The sequence below is a fragment of the Notolabrus celidotus genome, chromosome 21, assembly GCF_009762535.1.
Source record: "Notolabrus celidotus isolate fNotCel1 chromosome 21, fNotCel1.pri, whole genome shotgun sequence".
Taxonomy (NCBI): domain Eukaryota; kingdom Metazoa; phylum Chordata; class Actinopteri; order Labriformes; family Labridae; genus Notolabrus; species Notolabrus celidotus.
The window spans coordinates 21,481,033-21,501,399 of record NC_048292.1 but is presented as its reverse complement, the minus strand read 5'-3'; the positions used below and the strand labels follow the sequence as shown (position 1 = coordinate 21,501,399).

General features: G+C 40.9%; 1 protein-coding gene across 2 annotated transcripts in view; it reads right to left on the bottom strand.

The window, feature by feature from the left end:
- Positions 1-883: 883 nt before the first annotated feature.
- Positions 884-20,367, bottom strand: part of slc41a2b (solute carrier family 41 member 2b) — a 61,208-nt gene continuing 41,724 nt past the window's right edge. For both annotated transcript variants that reach the window (XM_034673397.1, XM_034673398.1), the window contains exon 11: positions 884-4,243. In XM_034673397.1, the coding sequence (XP_034529288.1) occupies positions 4,058-4,243 (186 nt within the window). In that variant the 3' untranslated portion in view covers positions 884-4,057. The remainder of the gene's footprint in view (positions 4,244-20,367) is intronic.

Here is a 20,367-nt window from a genome sequence, read left to right as displayed (position 1 = left end):
TACAACCTATTTTATACAGTCTATGATTACGACACAAAGAAGGAGAAACTCATGATGGTACATTGACTTTAACATGAAGGAAAGCACAAAGCATGATATTTTTATGACACTGTAGCATGTTATTTCTTTGCAAGGACCTCCTATTTATGAGCTGTGCTTAATATTTATACAACAATGTTGAATCTAAAGTGTGTGAGCTAAATGTTAGCTGCACAGGAACTGATTAGTCACATGTCACCTGCCTGTTTTTGGCATTAGTCAATAAAATAAGGATGACTGTTTTATTTACCAGCATGTTAGGAAGCTTTTACTTAAATTTGTGTTGACGTTTCACCTCCTGTATGTCAGCTGCATCATCACAGAGAACTATCTAATCACTGAATCACTGCAGAGTCTGAAGTCTGTCAGTGAGAACAAGCAGACCTGGTAGAGATGTCTGTGATGGCTCTGCTCCCAAACCCTGCATCTCCACACAGTTATTCCAGGGAAGAACGCCTGCCGTGTCTGAGAGCGTGGGCATACGTGTGACATCTGTGCAGAAAAGCAAGTTTTTCCTAAACAAGAGAGGTCAAGAGAAGAAGAAGATGAGCATCTCCCGACTCTGTTGTCATGGAGACCATCAGATGAGGACACAGATGATATCCGAGGGCTTACTCCAGGCAAACAGAGGGAAATGAAGATTTTTACTGTTCATTCCAATCAGATCTGTTTTTCCTCCCCGGCTCAATAATATCTGAGATTTCATCTGCTGCATTCAGAGCTCATGTGGCGGCTGTCTCTTCCTTTCAGAGCTGTAATGACTGCGGCTGCATGCCCGCCTGGATGAGAGGACGGCTTCTGTCAGCCAAACCCTTCAACAGAAATAACCAGAAATGAGACACACTCAGAAAGAAAGGACTTTTATTTAGACGGTTTTGGCCCAAACGAGCCGGAAAAGCAAATAAAAGAGAATCAAACCGAGAGGATCCGCTTTGAGTCCTCCTGATCCCGACAACTGTGACATTAGGAGACGGATCGTGCTGTTATTACACTTTCTCTGGGATGAAACTCTTTAAAAACACAAGTCAGAACTGAGAGTGAGTACAAAAAGGAGTCATTGCACCGTGTTACATGTAATGTTGCGGAGAGAAAATGCATTCATGGCATGAGAGAGAAGAATACCTTAACAGTGAATCTCAAGAGGCACATCGGAGTTTTAGTCACCGGCTGCGTTCAAATGCGCACAACATGATGCTTTACTGTCAGGTAGAGAAGGTTCAGAGGGATCAGGGAGCCCACACTGGATCAATAGTCAGATTATATTAATCTGTGTACACTGATTAATATGTTAGTCTGATTAACGCAAAAAAAATCAGACAATGAGGAAAGAGAAACTCATGATTAATTATGTGCACGCATGTAAATATGCATGCATGCACTGTAAACAGCATGTGATTAATGTGCAAACATCCCTAACGACCAAACCCCGACGAGGAACACAACAAACAAACAAACAGAGAGAGGAGGAGATGAAAGAGAGGATGACAAATTACACAAAAAGACATAGTTTGGTTTTCATGAGCGTCAGTGGAAGTGCTGCAACTCGAAGAGTCTGGCTACACGGATACATGTGGAGGAACCGACACGATGACTGACCGTTCACTAAACCATGCAGAACATACTTTTTAATGCTTTTAACGGGGGAACGCTAACATCTGGACTTTGTTGGATGCTGCTAATGAGACTTACTTTAGCGATGTGACTTGGTTGCAAACATTATCTCGAGCTTACTGTCAGAGTTTGTAGCTGTCATACTTTAAAACTCAAGGAAGTCAATGCATTTCTTACTTATCTTTTTAACTGAAGTGACGAGTGTAGCTGGCTCACTAATTATGCTAACATCAGGTTTTATCATGTGCATCATTTCCCAGAAGGCTCAAGGCCAGAAGTCCTGTGTGCATTGCAATGGTTGTGCTTTAGATGCAACAATGCCCACGTGTATTATTTTTGTGTCAAATAAACTGATAGATATATAAATAAACTGTGTTATTGAGCCGGTTAGAGAAATCCCTTTTCAGCACACCTTCCAAAAACACGTCTGAGGAGCAATAAAGAGTCACACTGGAGGAATATAACCCAGCAGGTGTGTCTGCAGGATGTCCCAGACTCAGAATTTGCGGTCTAATGTTTTATGTGCATGCTGACATTCATTGGTTTTCTTGGTACAATAGTTAGAGTCAGCTCAGTTGCAGCACACAAACATCAAAACAAACTTGAAACTTGAAACTGCTTCATTCTATGATTCCTGAAAGGATGAATCAGTGTCAGGTTGTTGTTTTTTTGCAGAGGAGACTTTTGGGGTATGAACACTAAATAAATCCTGCAACAAATCCCTTCAGTTACTAGATTCTCAGACATATTTCATGCAACTTTATTCTGTTTATTTCCATTGGTTTTAATACCTAGATTATTGATTGTTTTATTTTGCAGGAGAGGAGACGTCTGCTGAGGATTTTGGTTATAAACACTGCAACAAATGAACCCAGCAGCAGCTCAGCTCACAGCCCCTTTAGTTACTTTAATGTGGACAATGACGTGTGATATTTAATGCAACTTTACCCTGTTTGTTTTACTGGTTTCGATAAATGGATGTTTGTTTTGCAGAGGAGGCAACCTTTGCAGGAAACCTCATGTACGGTAAACAGTGAGTGCCATTATAAGACCTGGTTTGTACACTTTACAGCCTGCCTTTGTGAATCTATTCATCTGTTGTTGCTGCTGCACTGCTTTGAGTTCAATGAACCTACTCTCATTGGGTAGCAAGCTACTTGTGAAATCTGTTTTTGAGATATACATTTAAAATACATGATAATAACAATGTTATGAGTCCATAAAATGCCACTAATGCAATACTTGGTCTTTTCTTCCTGTAGGTTAGCTCGACGTGCTCATGACTGCAGCTTCTCATCCTTTACTTTCACTTTCACTTTAGTGGTTTCCTTATGAAACAGAAATAAAACACACCCTCATCAATGCATCAGACTTGAAACACTGTCATGAAACACTTCGCTATGATCGTACAGGCACAGTGTCGGGTTTAATGAACGGTCAGTTTGCTACAACTGGGCTGCAGACGAGTACCTGGTTGTCCGGCTACGGGGAAACTTCTACCAATCAGTCTGATTTATTTAGACATTCATAGATCTTTATTCAACTAAACATTAGTGTAAAATAATTTGACTTCTCCCAATTCAGAGTAGAGACATTAAAACATTTGTGTTGGAACAATCGTTAATGGAAAGCATAAATAAAAAATGTTGTACATATAAAAGAAACAGAGACACAAACGTGAGCTAACAGCATCCGTGTGTGTTCGCTTAAATCAGCCGGGATGAATGATCCGGCTTTGTTGCAGAGACAAATACTGAATGTGAATTGAAATGAGACGGACATCAAAAACAAACAAACAGAAACAAAGATTAAAAAGTTAACTTCTCGTACCATTAATACGAATGTGATTCCCTTTTTAACCCTGGTGCAGACTGAGCTGCTTACATGACAGTTTAAAATGTGTTACAGAGCTGAGCTTCACTCTCCTCTGCAGCTGTTTCTGCTCCGACACTGACTCCATGATTCAAAGCAGAAACACTTCAGACAGGTTACAAACTGTTTGATACATCGGGCGGTAGATCCCCAAAATACCTGCCTGCCAAGGAAGTTTTATTTTGAGTAAAAGACCTCTGTCAGCAGAGCGGACCACCTTGCAAATAGCCACAAGGTTCCCTCGGCTGCGCCCCTTAAAAAGACCGGCATGATTAAACGCGAGTGCTTCGGTGCAAAGTATGCAGATCAGAATCTGAGAACAGTCTAAATTTATGGAGTATAATGTGAGTAGAAAAAAAGCCAGGAGCAGAAAATTGTTTTTAAACCATCCAGTGGTTTGAGAGAAAGAAGCAGAGGAATGTGCTGGCCGGTGACAGAGAGCACCCACATTCCCACAATGCTTCAGGGCAGAGAGAAGTCTGATATGAGGCAGCGACGTTCCCCTCGCCGCAGACGCCTTTCTGCAGCAGTCGCCTCAGTCACCCACGTCACTGTCCTGGTCTCCTATGACCCACAGGAAGTGGAAGCTGAGTGCCAGCAGGGCGGTGCCCAACAGGTCTCCTAGAGCTGTCAGGTATGGGATGGAGAAGCTGTCGGGGTCCTTCCCACTCCGCCACATGGAGTGAACCATCCAGTCTGAGATACACAGCAGCAGCAACACCTGTGAACGAAAGACAGGAGGGTCAGATTCATGTTGCAGGAAGTCTCTTATCAAGGCTTACTCAAGTCTCGGACGACCAGAGGGAATCGGTTTAAGAACACTACGCTCGTAACATGCAGGCCTGATCATCGTACCTAAAGTAGTATGGGAGGTAGGGCCTTCAGTTATCAGGCACCTCTCCTTTGGAATCATCTACCAGTCAGGGTCCGGGAGGCAGACACCCTCTCTATTTTTAAGAGTAGGCTTCAAACTTTCCTTTTTGATAAAGCTTATGGTTAGAGCTGGCTCAGGCTTGGACCAGTTCTTAGTTGTGCTGCTATAGGCTTAGACTGCCGGGGGAACTGACACACTGGGATTTTGTCTCTCCCAGTATGTTTGTGGTTCCTTGAGTCTCTGCCATACTACTTTTAAGGCCTTCAGTTATCAGGCCCCTCTCCTTTGGAATCATGGCTCAGGCTTTGAACCAGATCTTAGTTATGCTGCTATAGGCTAAGACTAACACAATTGGATCTTGTCTTTCCCTCTCTCTCCTCTCTCTTCCTGTCCCATTAAAGTTACTAACCATAGACCTTTCTGGAGTCCCTGAGCTGCCTTGTCTCGTAGGTTCCTCTTGATCTCTGCTGCTGTGGACGTGCCAGACTCCAGCTGCTACAACTACTACTATCAGTCTCACCACTATCATCTCTCTCTCTATTTAGACCATGCAAGCTCGATGGAAAGTGGTTCTTTTATTTAGTTCTGATTTTATTCCCTCGTTTTTGTTTATTCCAATCTGCAGAAGTGGCAATAATTAAGACGAATGTGACAAAAGCAGAGGGATGAGAGAAGGCAGTCTGAGCGTTATTTATAGCGAAAGAATAGAAAGAAAAGTATGATGTGAAAAAAGAAACGCTCATGTTATCGAGGCTGGAGGAAATAAGTGCTTCAAAATGCCGTGCAGAATGGAATAAACACTTTAACTGTAGTGGGAACAGAGGAGGAGGAAGAGGAGGAGGAGTAATGGACGGAGCAGCAGACCGAGAGACGAGTTAAGAGAGTGTTATTCATAATTCAAGTTTCCACGCATGGAGGGAAAAAGAGAAGTCTATTAAAAGATAAGGATGAGTCTATAATTTAAGGGAAACGAGCTGTCGTCAGTCGGCAGCGCAAACATTATAAAAACAAAAAAATGCATCGCAGTCATTAAGAAGATATTGACATGCAGAGATTACAGCAGCGATGGTGGGACCAGGAGACTTGAGTATGATAATTCATCATTTTTCGTGTTTAACACACGAGCTCTGATAACCTGCTGACGGTACATTTTTCTTCATGAGTTCTCAAGATGAAATATGTAATCAGGTTCAACAACATGCTGCTGATGAAGTCCTGCCTTTCTATTGAACGATGTTCAGACATGACATGCAGACGACAAGCTGTAAGCTTTGAACTTTGAAGTTCACAGTGCCTGCATCGATATTTATGCTCAGTGTGATATCATGTCTCCACACTCCTACAGTCTCAGCAGATACAGCTAAAAGTGAGAAAGTTTAGTGATAACACTGATTCAACTATTGTCATTTTGTGATTGATTCAATAAATGCAAAGTAGTATGGGAGGTAGGGCCTTCAGTTATCAGGCACCTCTCCTTTGGAATTATCTACCAGTCAGGGTCCAGGAGGCAGACACCTGCTCTACTTTTAAGAGTAGGCTTCAAACTTTCCTTTTTGACAAGGCTTATAGTTAGAGCTGGATCAGGCTTGGACCAGCTCTTAGTTATGCTGCTAAAGGCTTAGACTGCCGCAGTAACATCAGACATCTTGTTTTACAGTATTTTGTAAAGTTATGCACTAAATAACAGACGATCCAAAACAATCCTGGATGTTGACACACGGTGGAAACCTTTCTTAAAAATAATTCTCAATAAGTTGTCTGAACTATAAACAGTTTTTCACGGAGCCCCTGTAGGTGATCATTTTATTTTGTGTGCATAAGATTATTATCTATCACCGCTCCCTCTCTCTCTTATTCTCCTCTATCCCTTTTTCCAGACCCAACACAGTCTCAGCAGATGTGTGTCTAACATGAGTCTGGTTCTGCTCAAGGTTTCTGCCTGTTAAAGGAAGTTTTTCCTCGCCGCTGTAACTTGCTAAATAATGCGAGGTGCAATGCTCATGGTGGATTAAGGTGGGGTAAGACTGAGTCTTGGTGTTGGGTCTCTGTTCATAATTTGACATAGAGTGGTCTAGACCTGATATGTTTGTAAAAACGTTTTGAGATACAGTTTGTTGTGATTTGGCGATATACAAATATTGATTGATTGATTGATTGATTGATTGATTGATTGATTGATTGATTGATTGATTCATCTTCGTGGGGTGCTGAGGCCATAGTCCTCGTCGCAACAATCGTGGGTTCGGCTTCTGGCCTACATTTCCACATTTCCTGATAATTATCATGTGCAAAAAAAAGAAAAAAATTAACCTGTGCACACAAGTTAATGTATGGTGCACACAGACAATTATCATATCAACTTCATGTAAGACATTAAAAGTTAAAGACTTATTAACCTGTGCGCATAGGGTCACTTTCTTGTGTGGATAAGACTAAAATTGTCGTCTTTGCGTGACTTCTGGAGCTCCAGAGTTTGAAGATTTTTAGATGTGCTTTTATTTGCAGAGTGCTACGATGTAAGTGTCATCTGCTCCAGAAATGTAATGCATGTCATGATATTTTTCCTGCTGTGCGAGAATCTTCAAATGCTCCATATCCCTAAAATATGTCCAACCTAAAGCTTCTTTCAAGTTTCATCAATCAGAATCTGGCTCTTACAGTTTTTATTTTCAATAAATTTAAAAAGAATCCTGCAAATAATTATCTTTCATTGCTAGATAGCAGCTGCCTCCTACTGCTCATGTGTTTCCATTAAGTTTAACACTGCATGTTAAAAGATTGAATGATGTTATAAACAAAGACAGAAGATTGTAGCGTTCACTTTATGTTGGAAAAACTTATTTTCTTCTTATTTTAGATCGATTTTTTTATGGATCTTGTAAAGAATGAAGTCTTGTGGCTAGTTTTTCTTCATGTAACTCAACTTAATGATGTCAAGGACAAACCTTTAAAGAGACGATGCCTTCAGCTGAAATAAAAGGAATAATCTAGCTTGTATAGATTGTATTGTATCATGTCAAACACTCTCTGCTACAGGAGGTCTCTCCTCAAACAGCCTCTTCATTCCTATCCAATAAAGTCCAAACAAAGACTTTTCCCAAGCAGCGAGTGACACAGCTTTGTCTTGTACTCGTGATCACAGGACACATCACTCAGTTTTTGCAATTGCAGCTTTTGAACCATCACCTCCCTCAAACCTGTCAGCTGCCATCCATCATGTACCCCGCACCGCTCCAATCGAGGAGGAAAGTTTGTTTACTTTCTTCAGCAAACGAAGGCAGGGAGGGAAGAGTTCAGGCTGTTTGTTTTTCAAGGATTATGATGCATCCAATTTACACATTTAGAGAAAAGAAATGAAAAATGAAGGGGAGTGCTGATCCATCATGCAGCTTCTGTCTCTGTTTCCGTGTTTGGTCCTTTAATCACGTCTGAGTGGTGATAGAGGAGAGGAGAAGTGTCTACATGATAAAGCTGTTTGATCCCCTGTGATGGCCACATTTGCCTGCATCTGCCTTTGTATCAATTCCTCCAGTTACAAAGCACTTACACAGGTGTCAGACGGAAATACGCCCTGAAAATGAGCTTCGGAGTGATTTTCAGTTTGTAGTGAAAGCTGCTGGAAGAATGACTTGATTGCAATTCCTCCGGCTCTCTGAAGAACTGGTGCTCTATGACAGGCTGAGCAAATTCTGTAAACCGAGTTTCATGCTCAGACGCGTGCAATCATGCCGTTTTCTTTCATGTTGTCACTTTAAACAGGAAGAGAATATTTCTCGTGTCATCACTAACATGTTGGTCAGATAACTTGAACTGCATTTTGAAACAATGCTTCCTTATCTTTCTTCTCCTGATTCTTAATACTGCTTTTATCTTCTGCACGACGCAGCTCAGGGAGATGTTCAGTGTTTGGTTGTTTTGCACGACATTAAAGAGTTGAGCCTTAAATCTGTCACGTTGTTTTCACCGGGAGTTGTACATAATAATTTGTTTTATTCTATCAGTTACTATTCAGTAGATTTTATTTTCTACTTATATGCATCTGATGGAATCTATTCTTAAATTATTTTTATGTAGTGTGTTTTTATTATCTACCATCTTGTTACCATCTCTATTAATGAAGTTAATGTAAAATGTTTTCTGATTGCAAAGCAGTCTGAGCTGCCCTTTTCTGTATGAAGGATGCTTATGGAGCAATATTTTTCAATTTAGAGGAAAACACATGTTTATAAAATTAATTGAATTCCTGTTTTTTTCTGTGGAATTGTTCCTAAAAATGTTTCAAGTCCCAAATTCATAAAAGTCCCAGGATTAAGTTGTTTTCTTTTAAACTTGGGCCCCATTTTCACATAATAAGGGTTTCAAATGACTAAAGCTGTGTTCACACATGCACCAAACTCCTGAAACCTTCCTGAAATTTTCTGGCTGGACTGCATGTTGAATGCAAACACCCAAAATTTCCACCCACACTTTTTCCTGCAAGCTTCTTGGTAAAATTTCCGAAGTCGGATCAAGCTGCAAGAAAATATTTGGGTAACCTTGTAACAGGAACGCCGGCTGTGGTGATGGTGTTTATATCATGTGACTGGTGCAAACTCAGAAGAAAGGAGAACCCTGTTTACAGGGAGCAATGATATAAATGCAAAAACTGTCATCGTAGCGCAGGCCTCTGATGCTTTGTCTGCCATCATGTTGTACCCATTACATCATGACATTCACATCGTGGTGTTGATGTCATGTCCTGCCTCCCACAACCCCCCTCGTCCAAAATGGAAGACTTCACATTTTTGGGACGTGTGTGAACGAGCTATTTTAGGAATATTTGCAGGTGCATAACTCCTGAAAATGTCTGGAAATTTTCAGAAGTACATACTCTGATAGAGCTCCTTCATCCTGCAACATCTCTGGTACAAAACAGGCTGTGATAGTTGTGATGTAACTCTTCAGGGCAAAGGACTCGATCAAAGTACACTACCAGTCAAAAGTTTAGAAACACCTTCTCATTCAAGGGTTTGTATTTATTTTAATTATTTGAAACACTGTGGATTAATACCAAAGACATCAAAACTATGAAAGAACATATATGTAATTATTTAATGAAGAAGAAAGTGTTAAACAAAGCAGAATATGTTTTATATTTTAGATTCTGTAAAGTAGCCCCCTTTTTCCTTCATGACAGCTTTGCACACTCTTGGTATTCTCTTAGTCTGCTTCATGAAGTGGTCTCCTGGAATGGTTTCTAATTAACATGAGCCTTGTCAAGAGTTCATTTGTAGAATGACTTGCCTTCTTAATGTGATTGAGACCATCAGTTGTGTTGTTCAGAGGTAGGGTTAGTACACAATGGATAGCTCTATTTGACTACTGTTGTAATCCAGATTATGGCAAAACCAGATTATTTTGTAGTTTCGATGTCTTCAGTATTAATCTACAATGTTGAAAATAATTTAAGTAAATAAAAACCATTGAATGAGAAGGTGTGTCCAAACTTTTGACTGGTAGTGTACATCCTCTAAAAAAGTCTTGTTCTGGTCATTGGAGGTTCAGACTAAGGTATTTTATCTGGCCCATTTGCCCGTTAGGATGACGATCAGATATTTTGGCCCATCAGGAGTCATTTCAGATGTTTGACCCTTTTAGCCACAAACTACATACAAATTGGGACCAGTTTAAAGAAGCTGAAACACTGTCAGCTTATTCCAGAACCATATTCACATCACATCATATACATGCATTGACTGAGACTAAGCTGCTCTCTGCCTGTTTGCTCAGATTTACTCCTCGACGCCTCCTCTGCTGTGTGTTTCAATTTGGTATGCAAGAATATAACAAGCATAAATCCTGTGCTAACAGAAACCTGCAAATCCTGCCTGAAAGAACGCACACTGTGTCACTTAATGTCACTCCATTAGCTGCTTTAGAACATTGCAGGTGTTTATCATCTGGGCCGACATAATTGGATTTTGTTGTGCTCTTGAAAAGTAAGTGTTCACTGGAGTGCTTGATTTACAGACCATTACGAGCAGTTTCACATGGTCGATCCAATGCTGAATGATAACCTGCTCCAGTGCATGACTTGAATAGAGCTCAGGAGAGAGTGTATTATACACACACTCAGGTTTGTTTACTGTAGCTGTTTCTACGTATGAGAGCTTTAATTTAAAAACTTATATATTAGAGGCAGAGGTGAAGGAACCAGTGGCGGATCTTCCGTGGGGGCATGGGGGGGCACCCGCCCCCCCTGCGATCTGATTGCCCCCCCCACGTACCCCCCCAAATTTCATTGGGCCCTCTTGCTGTCAATCAATGTCGCTACCCGCCGTTCTGTGATCAAGCTGAAAAACGAAACCTAACCCTATATCTGATTGTACCATGTTCGTTCCATTAAGGGGCTCTTAATTTGAAATTCAAACAGGAAATAGCAGCAGCAGACCAACGCTAACTTTATAACACTGGCACAGTCACGGACTTCCGTTGTGGAGTTCAGTCTGTTTCAGGTGAGATCACTAGATCCATAAACCTTTATTCCCTAGGTTCATGAGAACTATTGCATGTTTCACTCACTACAACGTTTAGCTTACTACTTTTATTATTGATTTCTGTAAGTTTGCCTTAGAAACAGTAAGGTACTGGTTTAATTTTAACATGCAGAGTAGCAGACACAGACCTCCAGGTGATGTGGAGAAAATTTTATACATCTGCTCTTTATGCTTTGCTGTAAAAAGTATGATAGAAGTTTAATTTAGAAATACAGTTAACAAAGTTTTGATGATGCAATTTAATTTTGTGTCAAAGATACAGCCAGAAAAGAGGCCACTGACTCTGATACGGATTCAGATGACAGCATCAGTAGAAACACAAGTACACAGTCAGCCATGTGCTGCACCTAAAGGTCCCAAATGCAGACTGTTGATTATTAACCCACCATGTAGCAATATGTTATTTGCTCTTTTGTATTTCTCACCTGATAGAATGTAGGTTTATATCAGTTCAGTTTTTGTGATAAAGGATCAGGCTTGGCCACCTCAGGATGTTATTACATCATTTACATTACTTAGAGATCTGTTCAAGAAATGCTTTGTAATCTACATAAGATACTTATGCTTTGAAAATAATTCTGTCTGATATATCTTATTTTTAAAAAGTACACTCACTTTCTCTTCATCACAAAAATACAAGAGCGTGAAGAAACCAATACTTTTAACTTCTGCTGCACAAAATGTCAAACAGGTGATCATACAGCACAATCTTATTTAACTGGTTGCAAAAAGTAAAACATGCAAATGAATGTATAATATTGAGTCTATTGTGCACCACAGAATATCTACTCCAAGTAACAGAGTTCAGATGAATGTTTGGGTTGCTTAGCAACAGTCCAGTCCAGTTGTGGAACTACAGCTGTAAGTTGTTTATCATTACTTTTTCCTAAGCAGTCATAATAAATATTATTGCTCTCTCTGTGAGAATATAATTTGTTCTGACCACTAATGTTTGGTATAGAAGCTTGTGGTATGGCTGTCTGGCAAAACTGGATTTAATTCCAATGTGCATGAAGCAGAGAAAAAGTCTAGCCTTCATTCATTTGTGTAATTAAAGAAAGATGAAGACATCAAAACACTGTCTTCTGTACCATCTATGACAACTGAGTGTAAGTACTTAATGGTCGAGAATGTTGAAGTCGGCGCTGCCTTCATTTTTGTGGTTTTTAGATGGCCCCCCGGGTTTAACTGTTGTACCCCCCTGTGCCCCCCACCTTAAAATAATCTGGATCCGCCCCTGGAAGGAACTCACCTCGAACCGGGCCTGATGCAACCAATCAGAGAGAGGCATGCAGAGTATTAATGCATGCTCCACTCTGACCTCCTCTGAGTCTGAGTGCAAACATAAATCATCTGCTGGACACCCACCCAGACGATTATCTCTCTGATTAGAAGGCCAACACCTTCAATTTTAATTATGTCATGAGCCCAAGCCTCCCGGGCATCGTCCTGATGCATGAGTGTTGTCTTAATAATGAACTGCTTTATATCTGTGTAATCTGCATTATCTGATGCTGCTCAGCGTATGTTTTTGCAGGTGGCTGTCCATCAATGAGTCTGGTTGTGCTCGAGGTTTCTGCCTGTTCAAAGGAAGTTTCTCCTTGCCGCTATTGCTAAGTGCTTGCTTATGATAAGTTAGTGTCATGTGATCACTTTAAAGAGCTAAATTAATACAGATTGATTGATTGAATTTACTTTTAAACGAACAGAATTTGCAACAAATATCTAAAAACTGTCTAAATATGTTTCACAAGACAGAGAAAACCCTGAGGGGAAACTGAATTGAACTTTTTGCTTCTGGATTAAGTAATATTTTAGGTTGCCCCCATGGAGCTATGATTTGAAAAGGATTTTGCTTTCATTTTCAAATTCCATCAAATGAACTTGGTGCATATTTGACCTTTTGGAAGTTCCTGTGGTCATGTCTGATAACCAAAACAACTCCATACTTGCTGCTGCTGCCCTGAGCATGAGCGCCCACAGAGACAAACTTCTTTCACAGCACCAGATAAAATGCTACATTTACAGTATTTAATAAAGTCTTATAGAATTTGCAGAACTTTATGTTTTTTAAAGTTAGAAACAGTGGACAGCGCCACTACAGCGAGTATAGCCATCACTATGTGTTGAAAGATGAAGAGACATGGTGACTGGAGCAAATTAGAACAAATTAGGACAAATTAGACGACAACTGAGGCGGAGTTATGATGCTTTTTAACAAACACGTTGATCAATGCAGCAGAGATGTTGAATAACTATCAAACTCACAAAATGTGGTGTCAGCGTGTTTAAAATTTGAAGGTGTTGAGAACAAAAACATAGCCTTAAAGTAAAGGAGTATGAACTGTAATTCTTCTGAAAGGCTGCAGATTATTATACAGAAAAGAAAGACCTGGACAGGAAGTCAGACACGAGGATCGCATGCAACATCCGCCAATTTCAAAATAAAACATCATTTACGGACTCCCCACTTTTTAAAGATAGTAAAGATCAGAAATACTCATTGATACATACTCATCTGTCAACCACAACAGGACTTTAAGATGATAACTGTGTCAGAAGGTAACAGAAAAACAAAGCAGAGCAGAATTATTCGTATTAAACTAAACCTGTAAAAACTAAACTTTATAGTTATGCAGCATACTCAGTGATGATTAAAGCACAAAGTAATGGAAAACTCTCCAAATGAGCAGAAATTCAACCACAGAAAGGCTCTGTATCCTGTTGTTTGTGTGTTGTTCTCTCTATACTGGACCTAGCTGATCCAGGCTGCTCTGAGTTGGCGCTATGCTCCAAACACGCATCCTGTGGAGAAGGGCGCAAGCCATCAGACGAAGCAAAGCCTTGTCACTGATGGAACACGGCGCACACGCATTCTATGGATTTTCGGGGTTAGAAAGAAACAGAAGCATGCCGGGCTGCAGGGTGCAGAAAAAATGGTGGGGGTATTCAAAATGTGTTGTATACTAGTTCAAGTATATATCACGTGTTTATTATTGTCTATTTGAGGTTTTTATCCAATTGGTTTTGTAGATGTTTGACGATACTGATCATATGACTGCTTCTTAACCTTCAAAGGAAACAGCCTGACCACTTTGTTCATGCCCTGATGAAGCCTCAACAGCTGAGACTTGTGGGCATGTTTTAACTCTGACTCTGAAAAATAAAGGCTGTGAAAGCAAAGACCCTCTGAGTGCCTCGATTTCTCCTGGTAACAAAATGATGCACACTTGGTGAACACAGACATTGCAAAAATGCAATTTTGTGAATGTCTCTGTTAAAACATAGATACAAAAATAACTTTGCACTTTGTTGGCATTGATTTCAGTGCATATAGCGGTCAAATGTTAGAGTGCTATAGTTAGTTATAAATGTGCAGATGTTAATAAGCCTTAAATCTGAGCTCTAAGTTAGTGTAGCTGACATTAAAATGATGTTAGGAGACCATAACTCATCGATCTAGGCTGCAGGAAATGCTGTAAATCTCTTAAGCACTTAGATGTTGCAAAGCCTCAAAGATTAGTTTCTGATTCTAAACAATACCTCAGCAAGATGGTTTAAATTTGATCCCCTGTGTTGGGACATGAAGAAGCATCTCTATGGTTTGGACACAGTCAGTGCTCAGTTAATGAGGGACTCAAAATCTAGGTCATGAACTTCCATTAGGCATCTGTATCCTGATAGTTTCTGTCTGAGCAGTTACAGGAGGTGAAGAAAGGGCTGGAGAAGAAAAGAAGACTTCAAACATCTCTATCTCAGAGCCAGAGAGTTAATTGTCACTCTCCGTGCTGAGGATTCAGCGCCCTCTGTCCTGGTTAACGAAGCATGCTGTTACTAAATCCCCTCCAATCTGTCCGGTCGAGTCTCTCTCCAAGTGCACTCAAAATGACTCCTCCGTACGCTCTGGTGTCCTGAGACCTCGGGACATTTCTGGGACCTCTCTCAGCCGTCCGGGAGCTGGTTCCTGGTGCCTGCATGTTTCATTTCCGTGTAATTGCCTTACAAAATGAGTTTGGGATGCATTAAGGTCCAGAATGACTTCATTATCACACTGCCACATTCTGTTCAGGTCAACATCATCATAGCGCTACACGGAGCAGCCTCTCCAGCTTTCCCACAGAGGCTGTTAGAGGCAGCAGACGGACAGAGACATCCTGAATCAGAACCTTTAGTTAGTTAGTCATCCTCAGCTTTCTTCTCTGCTGTGAGACTTTTCTCAAATAACTCTCAATCTATATCCTGTTTAGATTTCATCTCCCGCACCATCTGTTGTATCACCTAAATGTAAGCGCTCTCCTCTGCTAGATAAACTTGTTTTAGGAGACAGTTGGATGTCAGAGAGAGAGAAAAAAAAATGCATATTTGATCAATCTTGCACTCAAACTGGAGTGCTCCATTCCTCTACGTGTTAATGGACTGCACTTATAAAGTGCTTTCAGGTCTTTCAGACACTCAAAACACTCCACACTGCGTATCAACCTTCACCCGATTCACATTCACTGACGGCTTCTGAAAAAGGTGAAAACCTGCTCATTCACACAGAAACTGAGAGAGTTCGACTCAAGGCCCAAACTCCTGAGTCTGATGAGAAACCGACGAGGCTCACGCATCTGATTCTGAGTCTTCGGTAAAGTTCATCCTCATTCAAAAGACGCTGACATATTTTACAGAAACTTTCCACTATAAATGCAGTTATGGTAAACCAAGCACCAGCTCGTGTCTCTCTCTGAGGTGTCTTCATGCAGAATATCGAGGTGCTTTCAGACTTAAAAGTCCACTTGTGAACATCAATGCTCTTTGTGGTTGAACTGTAAGAAAGCAGGCGTGAGGAGATTACAGGAAGTGTGTAAGGATGCTTTTAGAAGATTACTGGAGAGACAGATGAAATTATTGTAGATGCTGGAGTCGGTGCTCTCTGCTCGGACAAGAGAAATCTCACGTCTAAATTTATCTGCCGACTGAATGTTTCTGAGGATGAGATCACCTGAGTGCCGTCAAACATCAGATACAAACTGTATGATACCAATCTCAGCTCTGGAGACGTTGGGACAAATGCTTCCTTTTAAAGACCATAGTTAAGATTGATTTGCTTTTTATATACTGTCAATTGTTGATGGACTTTCATTGTGCCTTTGCAGATTTCTATGTATTGTGTTGTCTTTGTTTTTTTGGACCTTGAGTCTGTAATAAAGCTGCATCATCTGCACAATGCAATCGTCTATGCTTCTTGACTACTTTCAATCATATGAGCCAGTAATGTCTTACGGCCAAATTCCATCAGATCCGTGTCCGCTCCGACTCTGCTCCGTCACAGCACCGGATCTGATAGGTTTCTATTCTAGTCAGTGTGTTAACTTCCTCTGGATCCGCTCCGTTGCGTTCCGGCTGCATCTCTGCTCCGGCAGGTCAGAGCCCTCCAGATCAGATACACAAGACTTCTATTTTTGCCAGATGCTGGAGCACGACGCATCAATCTCAACAGAGCAGATGGAGCGGGACAGGAAGTCAGGCACCAAAACAAAATGAAAACATGCGGTTAATTTTCAGAATAAAACACTCTGTGTTATCACCAGATCGTATTTTACTTAACTACAACAACAAACCATCATGATGAGCAGAGCCAGGCCTGGAGTCAACAGGTCAGAGGTTTTCAGAGGACCAGAAAGACAACATGGTTGAGGAGAGGAGGAGGAGAATCCTTGATTCAGTGATTACTGCGGGAAAACCTTGGTCACATGCTTCGTTCTGAAGGTCCTACATCAGGCCGCTACTATCGGATACTTTATGTAGAGCACCTGCTTCTTAATAGCTCAGTAGCCTCTTAGAAATAACAGTGCTGCTGTCAGGACATCACGCTGACATGAACTCCTTGCCGCTGGTGTTTAAAATGCCAAGGGAATGGTCCCATCGATTATTCATCATGTCCACGTTGTCTACTAATGCTTGTGCTCATGCAAGAGCAACCGCACCGTGCCGAAGCTCACCTTGATACCAAGCAGTCACAGTAACCAAACAAACTGGTCTTTGGTGTGGAAGCATGCTTTGGCCCCAAGAAGTTAGAGAAATGATCAATCCATCTCAACGTATCTTCCTTGGAGTCAACCATTTAAATAAAAGCAGCAATCATGTAGAGCTGAAAGTTAACACTCTGGAACATTTGACATCTTGATGGAAACAGACGTGTAAGAAAATTTGGAGACTACGATAACAAACACACTCAACCTAGCTATCTCAATGTCACCTGATGGTTTGTGGATCACAGTTTGGTGCTTTTAGCTGCAACATCTTGGACTTTCGGAGCCCAAAATTTCGACTGTTGTGTGTGTTTGTTATTTTAAGTACTCTCGGGTAGTTTAAGACCCCAAAGCTGATAACAGATCCGTCTGCTCTCTTAGAGCTTGGTTGTGCAGAAACCCTGATGTGTTGACATAACATCGATAACATCTGATTCCCCTTAAATAAGGAGCTTTACCTTCAGAGCAGCGCTGCGTTCAAGAGCTGCAAACACAGCTGTGTACTGACCCCGTGACTTTCAGCTTGAGTAGTATCAAACATTGAATTCCTGTAGTCATGCATAGCCAGCAGAGTTAAACTTTGTGTAACCTCTCAGAGTTTCCTGACACCTTCTCTAGCAGAGCTTCTTTCTCTGACACTCCCGTGGCTCGCTGCTCCGCGCTGCCAGGGTTCATTCTGCAGCGTCTCAGTCTTTGTCTGTTGTTGCTGCTGGTTAATACAGCTCTGTCAAAAATGTGTTGTATTGTTTCAGCTGGTTTTTATGTTACTCTTGTTCGGTTTGTCCATATTCTATACACTTTTGTGTAAAATCCTGAACCACTGTTTGACTTCACCAGAGTTCTGCTTCTTTTTGGCAATGTCATTCTTCTTCTTTTCTTCCCTCAGCGGCTGCACCGCGAGGCTCGCAGAGATATCACAATGAGTCTGCAGAAATGTTTCAATTTCTCCCCTAATTCTCTACGGCTTTTCACTTTAAATAGAACATTATCAAACCGCAGCATGTGCAATTTCTGCTTATCACTGCTATTAAAGAAACAGACTGCTACAGTTCTTTCTACTTTAACTGAATGACATTATCAAATTCCACCACGCTGCGGACATCTTCACCAAACTGTGTCCAGCCCCGCGCTGGGACAAAGGAGAAAATGTGAGACTACATTTTAAGGTCTGTGAGGAATCTCAGAAGGATGTGTGTCTGTATAAAGAGCATCTGGTAACTGGATATTTGATATGCAAGTCATGCACCAATGTACCAATGTACCAATTATAGAGGACTTCTGGTATTGCTAAAGCTGAGCTCTATTTCTACAAAATGGGAGTTGTGAACAACTAATTGGTACACAAACTTTGGGAATTGCTTTGACCTGAAGCAAGAACAAACTGTGATGTCTATAATCCCTTCAAGTAATCCAAAACTGTTTGTAAAAAGTACCTGTTTTTACCTCTAACAAGTAAAGATTGTTATTTAATTGAAGGACAAAATGAAGAAGCTGATCCCTACTGATAAAAATGTTCGGATAGAAAATGTTTAAACCAAAACAGCAGCCACATTTTTCTCTCAAAACATTCATTGTAACATGAAAAACAAGGAGTTGCTTGTCTACCTCGTTTAGCATGTTTCTGTGATTGTCTTTCTGTCTTTGAAAGGTTTGATCTGTGTGTGTGAAGTGAGAGAAGCCATCCAATACCAGTCCTTTCTGCCTTTCACTGGCTACCTGTGATCCTGTATCTGTGAACTTACTCCCTATGAGCCCGACCAATGCCTGAGGACTTCTAGCAGGGTCCCGCTTGGGGTCCTAAAGTCTCAACTGGTCACTAGAGGTGACTGAACATTTACAGCTCAGGCTCCACTGCTATAGAACTCCCTGCTTGAAGAGGTCAGGCTGTTAAACTCGATGTCCACTTTTAAACCTTGTCTAAAAATCCTACCTATCGCCTGGCTTGTTATTTTCATTTTTTTTTGTTAAGTTATATTTTGGGGCTTTCTTGCCTTTATTTGGAGAGACAGGCAGACAGACAACTGAGAGAAGAGGAATCCATGAGAGAGAGTGGGGAATGACAAAGCCGCAACTTCAGGTCTGAAAACATGAAACCAATGAGAAAGTGTTAAAAACTGCAGTTCAGGCAGCGTTGGCCTAGCAGTCTAGCCCACAGCCCATATACAGAGGCGACATTCCTCGTTGCAGAGGTCGCAGGTTCCACTCCCTGCCTCGACCATTGCCTGCATGTCTTCTCCTGCTCTTTACTTCCCACACTTCCTGTCTCACTCCAGCCTTCCTATCCATTAAAGGCAAAAAATAACCCAAAAACATAACTTAAACCCCCCAAAAACTGCAGTTCCTCACGTCTCCACTTGATGGTGGCTGCAGAAACACCTGACACCACATACACACCAATTCAAAGTGTGAATTATTCTCTTGTATAACTCGGTACCTTTGAATATATTAAAGTTACGAGTTTTGTCCAAATAAGGGTGGGGCTGACTTGACTGACGGGCAGGAACACTGTAGCTGTTAGCGAGGAGGCTAAAGGCCCGCCTCTTTACCTCACACTCACTCCACAGAAGTTAGGTTGAGTTCAGCATTTCAAATATGGCAGCCGCCGGCGAAAGGCTTCAGAAATAGATAGATGACATCAGAGAGAGTACGTCCATTTATTTCAGTCGATAGAAGTTACATGCAGGCACCCTGACCGTCTGGCTTTTATCTTGACCATTAACTTTGTTATTCTTCTCTCATTCACTTTGTATTAATGAAGGATTGGATCTTATTTATTTGCTTTTATTATTTGCCCTGTTTTTATTGTTATTGTCTTGTCTAAATTATTTGTTTAATGGTTATTCGCCTTGTTTTTATTGTAATTACATTTTCAAGAATGTTTTTATTTGTTAAGCACTTTGTAAACTACTTTTTAGGAGTTAGTTTATTATCATAAAACCAGCAGCTCCCTATTCTGCAAGCTTTAATAGACAGTCTGGTATCTTGTGGCTTTGAAGACACTAATATATCAACAGTTTCTTGTTTCAGCATCTTACTTCTTGTAAAGTCGTCAAACATAAAGTGTGAGTAAATCAGAGGACGAACAAGAGCTTACAGAGAGTTAATCTGAACCGGGGGATTGCACTCCAGATAATTTTGTCACATCTTCCAGCAGAGGCAATCCAGTGTGCTTATTCTTTAAATTATTGAACCTTTGAGTCACTTAAATATGAAATATGAAAAATATGGACCAGGTTTCAAAATGCAGAAATCATCTAACAGCCTGGTTTGATACTGAGACCTTTAATAAGCTGTTATTATATAAAACAAACCCCTACCTCAACCCTAAAAATGTCGTAATAACCCTTTAATCATTTGTTTTGTCTCTTCGGGTTAGAGCAGGACATGAAGATAAATGCATCTGCACAGATAAAGTGTTTTC